The sequence below is a fragment of the Taudactylus pleione genome, unplaced genomic scaffold, assembly GCF_031769625.1.
Source record: "Taudactylus pleione unplaced genomic scaffold, aTauple2 ptg000093l, whole genome shotgun sequence".
In the NCBI taxonomy this organism is placed as follows: domain Eukaryota; kingdom Metazoa; phylum Chordata; class Amphibia; order Anura; family Myobatrachidae; genus Taudactylus; species Taudactylus pleione.
The window spans coordinates 30825397-30844359 of record NW_028284495.1 but is presented as its reverse complement, the minus strand read 5'-3'; the positions used below and the strand labels follow the sequence as shown (position 1 = coordinate 30844359).

Here is an 18963-nt window from a genome sequence, read left to right as displayed (position 1 = left end):
CTCCATGGTGCACTTTGAGCCATACCCTGGAACCCAGACTGTTACTCTCTTGAAGTTCACAGTGTCCATCTATTCTCACGTGCTATTTATCACCCTAGGTACAGTTTCCTGGACAAATTTGCAGCATAGCTCACTAATTTCCTATTATTTCCTAGTGCATACTATCATATTAGGCAATTTCAACATTCCCACTGACAGCTCTGCTATCTCAGCTGACACAAAACAATTTTCACTACTTAATTGAGCATACCTACTGTGATGGACACACCTGTTTCTCCCATTACCGCAACATTGTAGTCCCTCTAGCTTGCCACAACCTCCTTTCAGCCTCATCTTACCTCATGCTACTCCCTGTACCCAAGTTAACAGGCACACTACTACACCTAAACACAATCCACTTATCTTCGCTAAAACTACTCTCTCATAACTACCATGATCGGTCTGTCTCTTTCTACAACACATTTATTTCAGTCTTAGATGTGTGTGGCATGATATGTTGACATTCACACTGTCAACATGAGAGTCAACATGTTCATTATTCATCATGTACATACTGATGAAATGTCGACATGTTAATAGGTTAACATATCGTCCCTGGTGGCCCACCTGTGACTTATCAGCTCCTGTCAGATGCAGCAGTGTCTTCTGGGTCCCTGCAGTCTCTTCCGGTGGAGTCATCTAATGGAACGGCACTCTGGTAAGTACAGTCCCCCTATCCCTAACCCTCCCCCTAGTGTCTAACTCTAAATCTCTCGCAGCCTATCCTTAATATCGACATTCTGACAATGTCTGCGTTTCTGAAAATGTTGACATGTTGTCTGTCGACATAACTATCGACATTATGAATGTCAACCTAATAACATCCTTCTTAAGCTGGTTACACACGTAAAGTTTTTATGTCCAACCATCCAACTAATTGATTAGTTGGAATGAAAATTTGGTAAGGTATGAACACAAATGACAATCAGCAATTTCCTCCCAAACGCCGGAAAATGGACAACTGTTGTTTGAACAAATTGTTTAGATTGAACATTTAACAAACTTGTCTGAGCGACCATTTTCATCTGTTTTCTGGCATTTAGGAGGAAATTGCTGATCATCAGTTACTCCCATACGTTACCAGATTTTCATTCCAACCAGTCAACTACAGTAGTTGGATGGTTGGACAGAAAATCTTTAAGTGTGTACCCAGCCTAAAGCTGGCCATCCACTATACAATTTTCTGTCAGATATCTGTCCAATCTGGCTGGTTGGAATGAAAACCTGGTAATGTATGGGAGCAAATGACAGTCGATCATATGGTTTTAAACACTGAAAAAAGGACAAAAAAAATTTGTTCAAATAGGTTACATTTGTGTGTTTTAACCAATTTGTCTGAACAACCATTTTTGGCTATTTTCCAGTGTTTGTGAGCAAATGGACGATTGTCATTTGCTTCCATACATTACCAGGTTTTCGTTCCAACCAGCCAGATTTAACAGATATCTGACAGAAAATTGTATAGTGTATGCCCAGCTTTAGACAATGCAGCTGCAGCCACTACATCCAATTTTCTAGATTTCAAACCTTAGCCATGGTACACCAAAACAAATTTGCACCTGCAAAATTGCTACAGCGCTGCTGAGCTCCACTAGAGGAAATCTCATTCCAAAGCAAATGGCCTCTACTAGAAATTTGTTCTTTATTACTACAACACTGCTCATTCACTTGGCAATCAAACATACTTCAGTGGTCTTCCAACCACTCACGCCGCGTTGCCAGCTTCAACTTACGTCTTTGCACACTTGTACCACCGATCTATCCCTCCTCACAGCCCATCATTTTTTCATCTCATTCAGAAACAAAGTGGTGGAATGTAATAGCCTTGATTTTGTAAAATTTTAGGCAAGTTCCAAATCGCCATATTTAATAGAATGCAAATAGACACAATCAACAGAAACCCAAAAGAATTAATCTCAATGCAATGCAAGTCTCCATATCCATTCTTTGTATGCCAAACATACAAGTTGACAGATGTAATAGCCAGCAAATTTATGAAGTTTTTGAAAATGCACCTGAACAACTTCCAAAACAAATGAAGGGGCTCTGGACTGCAAGACAGCAGCTAATTCAACTAGCTCGCCTGGCTTAACAAGTGTCATTAGTTAAAAAGTCTATAGAAGAAAAAGCATATGGTTCCCATACGCCCCCAGAAGCAGAACCAGCCCTAGCGCTTCTGCATAAGCTATTATTGTGCTTCTACAGGTGGCAATTTGCCTTGAGTACAACAGTGCTAGCTGGAAACCATAGTACGCCGGTAGTGAATATTAATTTTTTATTATACAGTACACAATATTAAACCTACAGCCCAGGGGTATGGGAAATAGCCCAAGTGCACAGGTTCTAAAACTCAGTCCTCAGGACTCCAGACAGTGCATGTTTTCCAGGTCTCCTCCCAGACTCACAAGTGAAATAATTAGCTCCACCTGTGGATCTTTAAAAATGTGTCAGTGTGTAATGAATATACCTGTGCACCTGCTAGGTGACCTGCAAAATGTGAACTGTGTAGGGTCCTGAGGCCAGAATTTGAGAACCACTGCCCTAGTGCCATCACACTGGGCTCTATGTCCCTAGGAGGGGGTTGACAAGTGCATTTATACTTTTGCAGGTGCCACCTACCTAGGGATTGCAGCTTGGGGCTGATCGGCCACTTTTGTTACATTCCCCCTGTAATCAATGCAATTCAAGAAGATATTTTCTCATGCTTCACTCCAAACTCCACCCTCATTCTCTCCAGAAACTAATGCTGCATACACACGGGACAATCTGTTCAGCATTCGATATCGCTGAACGACCATTCAACCATACACCAACAATATCACCCATGACCAATCCCTCCATGCAGGCACCGATATTGCCTAGGTTGGCCTGTGTGCATGGACGATTAACGATATCGTTATCGTCCATGCGGGAACGTGCATCATTGGTCAATCGTTGGCAGCATAGAAATTAACAATATGAACGATTTAACGATATCGCTCATTTAAATCGTATCGTGTGTACGCGCCATTACACTATTCATTTCCTTATCCCACCGAATAATGTTGCCTTCGATCCTGATCACCTCTTCTACCACCACCGCTCTATTGGCACCTTGTCTACTTTAAACATGCACTCATCTCACCTATACTAAAAAAAACAGTCTCTCTGTCCTTTTACCACCCTATTCTCTCTTCCAATTCAGACTACTTGAACGGCTTGTGTATAATCTATCACATTACCTTCTCGACTCTCTGCAATCAGGCTTCTGCCCCCAACATTCTAACTGGGACTGCCATCACTTAAGTTGCCAATGATAAATTTACAGTCTTAGGGGTTTATTTATCAAGCAGTGAAAAGTGTGGAGAAGTGGACCAGTTGAGAAGCTACCCATAGCAACCAATCAGTTTTGAAGTAACATTTATCAAGTAGTCTATAAAATAATTGGTAGGAGCTGATTGGTTGCTATGGGCAAATTCTCCACTGGTCCACTTCTCCATGCTTTCACTGCTTGATACATAAACCCCTAAGGATTAATTCTCCATAGTAAACCTCCTGCTGCCTTCGAAACAAGTGTTTTATTGTCCAATATCTTGCAGTTCTTTCTACATTTCACTTCCTACAAACCAAAGCGCTCCTTCAGTACTATCTATCTCTAGGACATCCTACCCTTCAGTCCCACAGGACTGTTTTTGTTAGCCATCTTCTTTTCTCACATCTTCTCTTGTTGACCAAATGTTTCATTGCTCTCTACATATGAGTATCCAATGCTGCCTAAAGGTCAAAATACTCAAAACAGTGTACATTATATTCTGCCCTTTCAGAAAGAAAAAATTAAATTGCCAGCCTAGTTGATATGTCAGTCAGCCGGTGGGTCCATGCAGCAAGTGCACGGGGGGGACGGCGGGTTATCCATACATACAGCCAGACATGCCAAAATATCTGCAAGTTATATCAGCATCGGCTGTACTGAAGGACAAATGCAATATATCTGTGACATATTTCAACGTCGTTCACAGACAACTCGTCTGTACACACCCGCCGTTGCACTACAGATATATCGCCCGTTCAATGGAACAGGCAATATATCCGTCAGTGCAGTGGCGTCACGAGGGGGCTGTGGGCCGCACCCAGGTGAGTGTCACCCTCGGAGGGGGTGACAATAAAATGGTGGCTTCTCTGCATTGATAGGAGCCGGGTGCTGCAGTGTGACATTCTCCTGCAGCACCCGGCTCCTGTCATAGAAGAGGAGCCGACACTGCTGACAGACCAGTTTCTGGAGATGCTGGGCTGCCCCCCAGGAGTGAAGTCACTGGGATCCCCCGCAAGGCCACAGGTCTTTATTTTAGGTCACGCCCCCTTTTTAGGTGCACCGGGATAGTCAGAGTGCGCACCAGTTGTCACCAGATCTGGTGACGCCTCTGCGTCAGTTTGCACCCAGCTTTACTCCCACCAACACATCCTTAAAGCTTTCCTAATCTACACCATAAAACCCACTTGCTCCTCTAATCTCAGCTGTATCATTTTCCAATTAGATTGTAAATTCTCTCATGAACATGGAGTTTGCTACTCTTTGTTTTCATGATTAAATATACAGTGCATACAATATTGAAATTTGTTTTGCATGTGTGCTAACTGTATGTATGATTTACCATCAAGGGGACATTTATGACCCCCTAGAAGGATGAAGAAATATATATTTTTGTCATGCATCATGAATGGTACCTCATACAGGATGAACTGTTAATGAGTTGTATTGAAAAAAAAAGTGCAAACTTGCATTTCATTTCACTGATGAGCTGATTAGTTGCATCAAATAAGCATCTATAAGCCTTAACAGATGCAGATAACAGGTCTTTCTCCTTTGTAAGTTTTGCCATCTGCTGCTTCTTTTTGAAATCTGGATAAAGCCAAAAGAAAAAAAAACTTTAGTTAGTAAAAGGTTCATCTTTATTTTGTATCGGTTTATATTTGTATGTGTTGTGCAGAACTATGGAATATAAATCCTTTTCCCCTGAAAAATAATAGAAAGTAACGAAGGAGGTTTAAAAACAAAACAAAAAAGAAAACTCGGAGGCTGCTGGAAAAGTCATGTCATCGCTCTTTCAGATTATACAGTACTTAGTACTTATTGTCTGGTGACCACTTGGTACTATGGAAAATATAAAAGTTTTCTATGTATGAGGAAAGGCAGCAAATATGCCCTACCTCCGCCGGGCACAAACATGCAAGTACAATATTTGGAAGAGGGGAGTTCCTGACCATATTACTTTGTGTTATGTTTCTGTATACTGGCAGGACGGAACTATGTGCTTGGTCACCACCATACTTGCATCTGCTGTGACCGCACAATGATTTGAAGAGAAGAGCATCCCATTCAAAATGGGCTCAGTGCAGGAATGAAAAAACTGGCAGCAGCAAAGGGGTTAAATAAATCGGTCACCATCATTCTTGTGAATGCTGTATTAAACAAATAGACAGACTCCCATGTATTCAACACAATTACAAAGGAAAAACACAATTTGTCATCAACTATCTTACATTACCATTGTAAAACATAAACGGAAGACAATATGGCTCTATATCCACTGGTTCCAAAGTTTGTGACAATAGAGAGAACATAATTTGATACTCTGTGCTGTCCTTTCCAGGGCTGTTTTCAGCAAGAATAAGGCTCTGTAATTAATAAATACAGTTAAGCATATTAATAATGCAAGTGAAAAAATAAAGATTGGATCAGAGCAGTCCTCTGATTCAGGGCATCTGATAAGCAGCCTAGTTACTGTATGTGCATGTTTGAAACTCAACACAATTATTTATTTATAAAATAGAAACATAGAATTTGATGGCAGATAAGAACCACTTGGTCCATCTGGTCTGCCCCTTTACACACACTAATCCTAAATATATATACACACACAGTACATACAAAGTACAGTATATATAGCAAAGTAGGGGTGGCACTCAGGTCTCTGCACATAATACGAGCAAACATGTGATAGTTCAGGATCTCCGCTGTTTTGAGATTTCTTTCTTATAATTGCATTATGCTTGTAATGTTTATAAATTGTTGCAGCAGGATCCCACCCCTATCTTCCAGAAACAATTGGCTGACTGTCTTACCAGAGCTGTAGAAGAGAATTTTATTAATGAATCTTTAGGCATGACTTCCACAGCACCCTAGTGTACCTCTTTTGTATACATTGCCCAAAATACATTAGTACTTCGTAGACCAGTCAGGACGCCCCATAATTTCAGCACGCAGGTCCCTATTTCAACCAACTTCAGATTTCCTGGACTCTCTTTTGCAACCGTGTATTATGAGCAACAAGAACTTTATATTGGACACAACATCATTGCTGAATAAGCTCATACAATTACCTCCTATCCTCCTGCCAATTTTTATGCAGACTAGATGTATCTAGCTTGTATACTGTAATTCATTATATTAAAGGCTTGAAATCACTTAAGAAACTTATAGGTAATGATCCTCTTTATGGTGGTCCTAATGTAAAGCTATTCCTTGAGCTTCTAGAAATGGACTTGACTCAATTTTTCTAATATAACAGCAAACATTTACTCCAGATATCTGGCTGTGCGTTGAAGTCCAGCGCGGCCCCATCGTACACCAATTCCTATATGTTTTCTGCTAAACTGGATATTTTTTCCACATATCCCAATTTACCCTGGTGCTCATTTTTTTTTTTTTTTTACACCAGATACATTGATGATTTATCACCTGGTCTGGTACAAAGGAGGCATTTTTGTCTGATACGGTCAGACACAATAATTCATCTAGTCAGATTAGGTTTTCTTTTGGTTCTGACAACAAATCAGTCAATTTCCTGGATGTTGAAATTTCTTTGGATTAATTTAGGATAGTTACATCCATACACTCTAAAGCTACTGACCGTAATTCAATTTGGCATGCTAAAAGTTTCCATCCAAGTCCATTAAAATTACCTTATTCTCAGTTTATCAGAGCCAGGAGGATATGTAAACCATAACCTTCAGCTAAAGCGTAACTTCATTGATACTATGCTCAAAAAATGTCTAACTAGAGGTTATAATTATGATACCCTTACTGAAAAAAAAAAAGAGTTATTGTTATCTCGTGAGGATTTACTTTCTCACAGCATTAAGTCCAAATGTCTACCGTGGGTTATTAAATTTAATACATCAATTAGATGCATCAATGCTACATAAAAAAAAAAAAAAACACTTTGTCCCATTGTTAAACATGACCCTGACTTGAATCTGCAGGATACTAAAAATCATGTCCTGTTAGTCAAGAGATCGCAACCTCAGAGACTTCCTAGTTAAGTTAGACATTACTAACTTAGGAAATGATCAACCGTCTGATGTACAGTTTTAAACATCCTTTTAGTGGGAAAATGTTTTTTTTTTATTATATAGAATATAATTTAACATGTAACACAATTCATGTGATTTAATTACTTTCCCATGCGGGTATGTGGAGGAAACTGTAGGGAGTGGTTAAGACACTACATAGATCTGCCATCCACGTGGCTGTGACCAATGGTTATAGTAAACAGCTAGTTGCACATAAGTTCCTACTAGCAGGACATAATTTATCCACACTGATATATATGATCATTGATCATAGCACCCGTTCTGTTAGAGGGGGTGACTAATCACAACAATTACTATACTGTGAAACGTGTTGGTTATATTGTTTGAATACTTTAATCTCTCATGGACTCAAAGAGTCTTTGGTACTTCATTGCTTTTATAAATAAAATAGCATGTACTTTATATATCTTTGCCTGCAGATTCTGTGAGATAAGCTCATAAAATATAACCCTGGGGAAGCCACTTAATACATTTATTTAGGTCTATATACACCTTTGACTTTTTATTTTTACCGGACCTACTACACCCAGCATGTCATTAACTGTCTGACTGCAACTCCCAATGTGTATATGTGGTCCCGATTATATTTTGATTTCTAACACCCATATATATATATATATATATATATATATATATTACACACACACACATATACACATACATACATATATATGCATATTCTGTACTTATTTGAGGTCTTATTTCTGTATTTAATTAATGCTGTTTTTTTATCACAGTTGTTTCCGGTTGCCTTGGTGATGGTCCCACAGTGGTGATTATTCTCATGTGCTTGATTGTTTTGCACATGATAATCTCTGGGCTAGAAGGAGAGTTCAGTTTATTTTCTTGTTATCCCTAATGACAATGTGATCCAGGAAACCGAGCAACTGAGCCATTCTGTTAACTGTGAGTGCCGTTCACCTGCAACATTGTGTGAGTGTGTGTATACAGTATATGTATGCATGTACAGTATGTGTGTGTAAGATATATGTATTACATATATACACACCTACAGATGTGTCCACATACAACTTACTTCCTTGCGCGTTAAATAGCTTTTCTCAAAACGGCATGCCGTGGCGTGACTTGTAGCACTTAGCATCTTTTGAGCAACTTTTTACAATCAAATGCATCTTATTCGCAAAGCGAAGTGAATAGGGTGCACAAACAGCTTCTGCTGATTAAAATTATATGTGGCATGCCTATGTTCTCTGTGCAACCTGAATGCGAAATGCTACAATGGTCCAGATGACCGAGCAGCTAGAAGATGACGGAAGATCCACCACGAAGTCTATCGCGATAAGCGTCCATGGTTTGAGAGGAGTTGGTAATGGACACAACAGGCCAGAAGGAGTGGCACGGAGAGTCTTGTTTCTGAAACAGACATCACAAGCTGCCACAAACTCATGAGTGTCACGAGACAGACTGCGACCAGACAGAGCGAGAAAGTTGTTCATGAGTGTTACAAATGCCTGGATGACCAACAGCCTTGGACGAGTGGAAATCCTTAAGAACTGCCTTAGGAGATCGCTCTGGGACAAATATCAATTCCTGGGGTCATCTCAGGATGAGCTTCAGACTGGCACCACCTAAGAGAGTCCGCCAAGTTTCTTGTCAAGGCCAAATGAATCAGAGAAGCCAGAATGATGGTTTCTTTTCCAACAGTAGAACAATGGCCAATAGAAAAGCTACGAGAAAGGGCATCTGCCTTTACATTCTTAGACCCAGGCCGAAATGAGATGGTACAGTTGAAGCGGGTGAAGAACAGGGCCCATCGTGCTTGTCTAGCATTCAATCTCTTTGCAGTCTCGATATAAGCCAGATTTTTATGATCCGTCAAAACTGAAACAACATGATTAGCATCCTCTAACCAGTGTCTCCAATCCTCAAACGGTCAGAAGCTCTCTGTTGCCCACATCATAATTTCTCTCCGCTGACTGAAATTCTCGAGAGAAAAAGGCGCATGGGTGTTTCGCCCATTCTTCTTTGCAGCGCCTCTCAAGCTCCATCAGGTTGGATGGGAAGCATCAGTGCACAGCCATTTTCAGATCTCTCCAGAGATGTTCAATTGGATTTAAGTCTGGGCTCTGGCTGGGCCACTCAAGGACATTCACAGGGTTGTCCTGAAGCCAATCTTTTGATATTTTGGCTGTGTGCTTAGGGTCGTTGTCCTGCTGAAAGATGAACCGTCGCCCCAGTCTAAGGTCAAGAGCGCTCTGGAGAAGGTTTTCATTTAGGATGTCATCTTTGCCTCTAGCCTGACTAGTCTCCCAGTTCCTGCTGCTGAAAAACATCCCGAAAGCATGATGCTACCACCACCATGCTTCACTGTAGGGAAGGTATTGGCCTGGTGATGAGCTGTGCCTGCTTTCCTCCAGACATAATGCCTGGCATTCACACCAAAGAGTTCAATATTTGTCTCATCATGGTCTGAGAGTCCTTCAGGTGCATTTTGGCAAACTCCAGGCAGGCTGCCATGTGCTTTTTACTAAGGAGTGGTTTCCGTCTGGCCACTCTACCATACAGGCCTGATTGGTGGATTGTCTTTCTGGAAGGTTCTCCTCTCTTCACAGAGGAATGCTGTAGCTCTGACAGAGACTATCGGGTTCTTGGTCACCTCCTTGACTAGGGCCCTTCTCCCCCGATCGTTCAGTTTAGACGGCCGGCCAACTCTAGGAAGAGTCCTGGTGGTTCCGAACTTCTTCCATTTACGGATGATGGAGGCCACTGTGCTCATTGGAACCTTCAAAGCAACAGAAATTTTTCTGTACCCTTCCCCAGATTTGTGCTTCGAAACAGTCCTTAAACTTCATGCTTGGTTTGTGCTCTAACGTGCACTGTCAAATGTGGGACCTTATATAGACAGGTGTATGCCTTTCAAGATTATGTCCAATCAACTGAATTTACCACAGGTAGACTCCAATTAAGCTGTAGGAACATCTCAAGGATGATCAGTGGAAACAGGATGAACCTAAGCTCAATTTTGAGCTTCATGGCAAAGGCCGTGAATACTTATGTACATGTGATTTCTAATGGTGCATACACACGGTCAGATTTTTCTTCAGATCTGAACGATAATGATTTTAAAAATTGTTCAATCGTTCATATCAAGAAAAATCAGACATGTGAGCCTTCAACAATGAACGATGCACGTTCCCGATGGTCAGATAACGATATCGGACATCTGATGTGTTTGCAGTCAGTTTTGGTTGATTTCAGTCATTTTAATGCAGTTAAAAATCATTCAAATCGTTCAAATCGTTGGTAACATCGTTCATCTGACCGTGTATATGCAGCATTAGTGTTCTTTTTTTTTTACTAAATTTGCAAAAATCTCAAGAAAACTTTTTACACGTTGTCATTATGGGGGGTATTGTGTGTAGAATTTTGAGGACAAAAATGAATTTATTCCATTTTGGAATAAGGCTGTAACAAAACAAAATGTGGAAAAAGTGAAGCGTTGTGAATACTTTCCGGATGCACTGTAGATGACACAAACGGAAGATAGCAAAACATGCATACAGGAGACAACACCAAACCGGAAACACATGAACGCTGTCACTGGTATCGTAGCATGATGGACAGGAGGTAGGAGTTTCAGCGAACTCAGCTTGCCCGGCGTTCGCAGTGCGGTGGCTTGTGACAACAATACAATACAAAGCAGGACACGGACATGGATAATAAACATAGCTATATTAGCAACCTTTACACCCACATAAGCAGCAAAGTGTTAGTTGCCTTAGTGGGGAGTAAGATATAAATGAAAATACAGTAGGGAGAAGAACAAGAGGGTAGATCATCACATTTCTCTTTTTTATGATATGATGAAGCAGTATTGCACTTCAAATGCAGGGGTACTGTCACTAAGCTCTCTATACTTACAAAGTTTTTAATACTTGGTATGTTAGCTCAGATGATTTATTCCAGCTTTCTTGAAACCAGAACAGGGGTTCAAAAGCTACTAAAAAAAGGCAAGGGGGACTGCCAGAGTGTCTTGTCAAAGTCTGCTTGATTTAGTACAATTGTAAGAGCAAACATTTCATGGTATTATTTTCTCTTTACATTTTCTTTAAAAGTTATCTAGACCACATAACTAAAGTTTGTACAGCAAATATGGAACATAAAACTGACCACATATGAAATACTTGCATTGTTTCAGAAGGAATGAGTATGTAATGCCGGCTGTCGGGATGCCTCCTGTCACAATACCGACAGCGGCATCCGGATGGTTGGTATCCCGAGGTCGGGTAAGTAATCTTACCCTTCCCCCCCAACCCTCCCTTCTTGTAGCCTAACCCTCCCCGTTAGTTCCTAAACCTAAGTCTCCCCCCTTCGTGCCTAACCCTAACCCTTCCCCACCTTAGTGCTTAAACCTAACCCCCAGCAGTAGTGCCTGACCCTAACCCTCCCCCTAGGGGTACCTAACCCTAATGCTAACCACGTTAACTGACCTAACCCTCCCCCCCGCGGCTAACACTACGGCCATCCCGGCTTACCTTCGTTTGGGCACGCATCCTCTTGGATTCCGGCGTTGGAGTTCGAAGGCCTATCTTGACTACGTCCCGTTTCGGAATGAGGAGGATCATTATTGGGCAATTAAATAAATTATGTTTTTATCAGTTAAATTATTTTTATTGGGAGGAGAAAGAAAATGTCTTCTCAGAGTCTGCATAATTTAGGACAGTTTAAGTAGCACAAATAAAATACACACACTTAAATTACATTGTTCACGACAAATCCAACAAGGATGATCTTATGCCCTAATGATTTGGGTTATTTAAATTAGAGCGAATTTAAAACATGTGTTACATACATGCAGCAAATGAGTTTTATTTTTGTTAGTATTACACAACTAAATGCGTCATGACAAAGCTCTCTTCAATTTTATTGCAGGAAAAAGGACCAAGAAGAATATAGTTTTCTTTCTTTCAAACTGCATAACATTGTGGCAGCACCTGACATACAGTATTGTAATTACGCATTGAAGAGAAAGAAGGTAAAGCAAACTAAAAATACAAAATATCAAATCTAACTTATGCACATCTCTCCACTTTATAAAACAATCTACCTTATATAATAATACTTACTGGGATGTCTGCAGATCCATCCTTAAAGGTAAACTCCAGGCTATTACTTTTAGACTCAAACAGTGGAATCTCCTTCTCAGCCTCTGATGCAGATATTATCTCAGCAATTATTTTGCCATTTAAGTCGACACCAGACAAATTATTGTGCTCATCCTAAGAATACATTATGAAAACATTTGAAAAATAAAACTACCACAAAGATATAAGCAATAAAATAATATTCAATTGATATTAATACAGTAATAAGATCATAGAGAGTCAGGGTAGGTTTAAAATAAACATTTAAGGTGAAAAACTTAACCACTGTCTTGAGCCATAGATTCTTGACCAAAGTACGACCAGCTTCATTTTTTTCATTCGACACGGTTGGGGTGGCAGGCTGTGGCAGTGGCACCAACTTCACAGGTTTATTTGCAACAACATCTATTAAAAACTTAAAAACAAAATTACAGAAAAATTAAAAGCAATTAACACCAGTTTTCAAAAAAGCATGAACAGAACAAGTGTGCCAAATCAAACAATTTAAATATTTTTATAGAATGACAAACCTGCTCGCTGTAAATTACAGGAGCCTTCTCTGCCATGTACAGAAACTGGATGCAGTATTTTTCAACACGTTCAGGTACCATTTTATCCCTTTAAACAATAAAAAAAAAAGTATTTCAGAAAGTAAACTAGGAGCTTTTGTTAATGTTGTATCGAAACAGCACAATATGAAGAAAATGTTCTGTACCACTGCAAATCAAAAGCTGTGCATTAAGTGAAGTACATACAGTAAGTTTTCACAGGACCAGAGGTGGTCTGTACCTTAATGACTGCATTTCTGTGTTGCTTGAGCAAACTGCAGGCTTTGTTTTCATTAGAGATAAAAATATATTGTAGCATATTGGATTAAAATAATATTTTTTATGGGTTGTAGATAGAGAACCCCAGGTGATGGACATATTTTTATGACAATACCAGATATATGTACTTTTCTAAAAATGTTTAGGTAGTTTAAAGGGCAAAGAGAAAAAAAATATTTTATGGTTTTTTTAAAACCATCCAAGACCTTTAGTAACCAGCTGAGAATATTTACAAATTATTTCTAACAGTACCTTACCCGGCAATTACTAATATATTATAGAGTCAATTAGCATTGATTTATTAGTAATATTTCAATGCAAGGTGTCCACACATTAAAACTAGGCCTTTCTAATTGCAAAATTGCATAGCAATTAGCACACAGTTGTCACTCTGAACACAGTGTGTACGGATTGTGGGGCAAGAAACCACTGTATATGGTACCAGTTGCCTCCCCCAGACTGTCAACAATAGTAAGTGTCCAGGCTTACAGGTGATCAAAGCAGTGGATAATTGCCATTTTCTGGAGCCATTTCTTTAAATAATGGCATCATGGATTGAGAAAAAGTCCCAAATGCATTAAGGTGCCCATCCACTAGCAGACATGAAAACGACTGCACAATTACTACATTGTAATCGTGCAGTCGTTTGTCAGTCTGTGATGAGCCTGCACTGAACGAGCACTCGTTCAGTGCAGGCTCATCAATCATCTGCAAACATGCTCAACCTGACGTTATTGCCAGGTTGTCCAGCATGTTTGCACGATGATAGAGGTCTAAACGACTAGCGGGCATGCGCATCACTGGTCATTTTAGACATTTTTGCAAACGATTTATGAACGATTGAACGATCGTTATCATTCAATCGCTCAAGTTAATCGTCTAGAGGATGGGCACCTTTACACATGCTGTGGAAGCATGTTAACGAGACAACATCAATCACTTGGTATTGGTCTAAGCTTCTTTTGTTACAATTAATTTCCATTTTCTAAAATGTGCAAGGACAAAAGATACTACATGAGGTAACAATATAAAAAAAAAAATCTGCTCTAAAAACATACAAAATGGAGAAGAATGTTGTGAGGGAAAAAAATGTTTTCGTGTGGCTTCAATGCCATTCGACATTATGACAATTATTACTTCCCCCAGTCAGTGAGAGACTGCCCAGAGAAACTGGACACATCATTTATCAGCATCTCACAGGTGCACTGGCAATCAAGGTCGCTCAGTATCTAGACTGTCTGAGCGGTGCTGCGGCCGGACTAGGAGTGTGAAGGACTGGCACTGCTCTCCGACAGTGCTCGGGAGGAGGACAAGGTCTGGGGAGACTAGAGTGGGAGTCACTCTGTATGCGTGGGCTGACCAGCTTGCACTCTCCATACTTGCTGTGCTGCTGACTCGCTGAGTGAACTGAGCTGAAGAGGCTGTGTGTGCTGCTGCAGAGACTGTTCTTCAACTGGAGTGGACTCTGGAGGAGAGTGAGTCAATTTAAAAAAAATTTTCTTAGTGTGAGGCTGGGCTGGCTGGGGGGCCATGAAAGTTATTTTATAACTGTAGTGTGGGTGGGCCACGAAAGTTTTATTTTTTCTGTGGGCCTGTGCATCTGGGCCAGGCACACAGCAAAATGATGTAATGCTCATTTCTGTCATTTTATTTTTTTATGTACAAGGTGTGTATAACATACCTGAAATAAAAGCAGTCTCCTCTTTCTCCCTCTCTTGGTTTATTGCAGTTAAACACAGTTGCCTGTATGCAAATTAAATTATATGTAAGCATGATTTAAGATACTATGCCTAGAAGGTTATACTTAAAGACAGGTAAGTTTCAATGTTGACATGTTGTAGAGAAGTTGAATTGAGGGATGTGGTCATAATCGCCACCGTGGGGATTCCGGTGCTTAGAATGCCGGCATCGGAATCCCAAAGGTAAGTAGCGGGGTTAGCGTTAGGGATAAGCACTAGGGGGAGGGTTAGGCTGTGGGGAGGTTAGGTTTAGGCACTAGGGGCGGAAGTTAGGTTCAGGCACCAGGGAGGGAGGGTTAGAGTAGGGAGAGGGTAAGGCTACCGACCGACAGGTACGAGATGCCGGCGGTCAAAATCCCGTCAGTGGCATCCCGACGCCTGCAGGATACTAAACCTAAATTTCCCCCTAACCCACCTTTCTCACAGACTAACACTAACTCTCCCCCCACCCGCAGCCTAACACTAACCCACCCCCAGCCTAACCCTCCCCCCCACAGCCTAACATTAACCCTCCCCCACCGCAGCATAACCTTCCCCCTAACAATAATACTTACCATCGGGATGCTGGCGGACGGGAAACTGGCGCTGGGATTCTGAGAGCTGGCATCCCGACGCCGGGATCTTAACTACATCCCCTTTTAAACACCCATCAGTCTGTACATATTACAAAGTACTCACAGTATTTGGAGGTTTCCCTCCAGTAGTTTGAGATTTCCACATTTTCATGGTACAATTAGCTGGGTTAAGTTTCTTAATGGCATCTCCGTCTTCAGATAGAACACTAACCACAAAATCTGAGTAGAGAAACGCAAAACACAATTTATATTTCAAATTGACTAAAGCATTACTAGTCATGTGGCCAAACAATATAGACTTCAAATGAGTACTACTGGAATATTATAGCATACAATTAAAATGCAAGCAAAAATCCTCTATAATACAACACCACTGTATATTATGATTTATAAATTTATTGAAGACAGTAGAAGTCACTGTTAGATCATACTTTGTGCTTGATTTAGAGGTAAACAGAAAATTCTGACTTTCTGCCTAGGTGCAAAATTGTATGAATTTCACCATTTAATTATTTAGTGATGCTGTAACTATAGAGCTTGATGTTTTATTGTCTTACTTAGGTAGGGTGAGCGGGTTCGGTTTTACTCGGATTTACTCAGATCTTTAAACGGCATTTTATTGGCTATCGCCTATCATGTGTTTTGGATAGCCAATATAATAAATCCGAATTTGCGGTAAAGTGGCGATAAGAACCGAGTAAATCCGAGTAAAACCGAGCCTGCACATCCTTTCTGAGGCTATATTTTCAATTATACATATCTTAATTTATGTGGAACATTTATTTTAATGTTTAGATACATATAAAACAAAATATGCGACGTCATCATATGGCATATCTTAAGTAAAAATCTAAGTTAAAGTAAGAGGTATGTCTAAGGGCATGGAGGCCTTACGTCTACATGCCATTTTACTGTACTGAATTTACATCTGAACACTCCTGACCTGTATTCCATGAGCAAAAAAAAGGCTATGTGGGGTATCTAATTAGTGGCAAATGGAAAGAGTTTTTTTCGCAGATGTTTTTTTTCTCCCTATTCTATTATTTCATCCGAAATAATACTGTAGGATATTTCGGGCGAAAACACATAGGATCAGTGATAAGGTACGGACCTATGTGTTTTCACCATTTCAGGTGTGAAAAAAATTGCACTTTTCATGGATTTTTACTTGGGACATATCAGGTCCTGAAATAAAAGCCCCGATAAGTGCCGATGTCGGGCGGACTTCGGAGCTAAATGGATAGCCCTGGGGGATCCATTAGCACCCAGACAATGTTCAGGGTTAATTTGATACCACCGTATAAGTTTAAGGTACATTTAAACGAAAATATAGAACAAAGTTATGTGCATACACAGTACAATAAATTGTGCGCAAGTCACATTTTCATGTGACGCAGAAAGACTTGTCCACCTCTAAATGAGGCACATATTTTTTTTTTTAAATCCAATATTTTTTATTGTATTTTGGTTTTTGGTACATAGATAAGTTTACAGAAATAAAGCATAAAACAATTATAAATAATACATTACTGCTTTTTAAACACTGAAACATGAATTAAAAAAAAAATAAATTACAATTAAATACATGTGTGGTTTCTCTTCTTTCTATTCAAATATCACTGTGCATCTCATCTCCGCATATGGATCTTTTAGAAAATAAATTATACTGTCAGAAATACTCATGGTAATGACAACAATTACAGCACTACATATATATTACTGTACACCTATTCTTATACTTTAGAACTAACCAATATATGGGTAAGGAGTTACCACCCCCGACCGATTATATGGAGAATCCAACCATCTATCCCATACTCTATAGTATTTCAGTATTATATCCTTAGCGGTATAAACATATTTTTCATGGGCGGCAACAGCTCCAACCAAAGATCTCCAGGTATCAAGGTTTGGCCCAGAAGATGCCATCCAATCTCTTGCTATACATACTTTAGCAAGCGTGCAAAGGTTAATAGTATAGCGCACAACAGGCTTGTCAATTATGTCTTCATCTATTACAGCCAGAACACATGCCGCAGGGGGTAAGAATATCTTGAGGTATACCTGTAGAGACAATAACCCTGATCACGCTCTGCCAAAACTAGTTCACTATAGGACATAACCATAACAAATGCCAGAAATTACCATCTGAGGAATTGCATTTGGGACATTTTGAGTCCGTCCTACCCCCTATTCTCAATTACCGGACGTGTCTCATATATACTCTATGTAATATAAAATATTGTATTTGCTAATACCTTACAAACATAGTGGCAAGGCGAGGGCTGGCAAGGGCTACACTCCAATCATCTTCTGTCAATACCCCCAATGTAATTTTCCCATTGTTGTTTTATGGATACCAAGTCAGACTTCTGATGCTTGCTCATGAAGTTATTATAAATCACAGATATCAAGCAACTAGAACTGGCAGACTGTAACAGAGTTTTAATAGGAGATTCCTGTATAGACAGAGGAACTTCAGAGAATTGACATTAATAGCATGCCTGAGCTGTAGATAAGGAAAGAAAAAATGGTTAGGGACACCAAACTCTAGCTGCAATTGTTGAAAGGACTTTAAAGACACCCACCTGATATATCTGTCCCAGAGACACTACTTCCCACTGACCCCAGGCTTCTCCGGCCTGGAGGGCAGAGAGTTCCTCAAGGCTCTTGGCATGAGCTAGCAGAGTATCTGGATCTATGCCTTCTGCCTGCATTATACGCGAAACAAGTCTCCAAATAGTGATGGCCTGCCTAATTAAGGGGATATTAACTATGTGTATATTATCACTCAAGAGTAGACGTAATGGCGTTAATCCTGTCTCGGACTGAGCCAATACAAGGGCAGGTAAGGATTCAGTAGTTTTATCATTTATCCATTCCCATATATGTGTTAATTGTGCAGCATAATAATATAATTTAAAAAGGGGTAATGCCAGACCACCACAATCACAAGGTCTGGTCAGAGTGTCTAATTTTATCCTAACACTCTCATTGACCCAGAGTAGTGAGGACAATAGACCATCAATCTGTTTGAAAAATTTCTGAGGAATATATACTGGAGAGTGATTCAAAATGTATAGGATTTTAAGTTGGAGGACCATTTTGACTAAATTTACTCTGGCCGATAAAGTTAATGGCAATTTACCCCATATCGGGACACGGGACTTGAGGTATTCAATCTGTGGTTGTACGTTCAATGATAAATACTTTTGCGGTGTATTAGAGATCCAGATTCCTAAGTATTTAAACGAGTCCACCCACTTCAGGGGAAAATTATGATAGGGTCACTGGGGCAAGTTCCCCTTAAAGGAAGGATACAGGA

General features: G+C 40.1%; 1 protein-coding gene across 2 annotated transcripts in view; it reads right to left on the bottom strand.

Moving 5' to 3' along the window:
* Positions 1–18963, bottom strand: part of SMCHD1 (structural maintenance of chromosomes flexible hinge domain containing 1) — a 397862-nt gene that overhangs the window by 84893 nt on the left and 294006 nt on the right. For both annotated transcript variants that reach the window (XM_088469636.1, XM_088469637.1), the window contains exons 33-39: positions 15742–15857; positions 15006–15067; positions 13028–13115; positions 12781–12912; positions 12480–12632; positions 5565–5694; positions 4799–4918 (exon numbers count right to left, since the gene is read on the bottom strand). In XM_088469636.1, coding sequence (XP_088325762.1) covers positions 4799–4918; positions 5565–5694; positions 12480–12632; positions 12781–12912; positions 13028–13115; positions 15006–15067; positions 15742–15857 — 801 coding nt within the window. The remainder of the gene's footprint in view (positions 1–4798; positions 4919–5564; positions 5695–12479; positions 12633–12780; positions 12913–13027; positions 13116–15005; positions 15068–15741; positions 15858–18963) is intronic.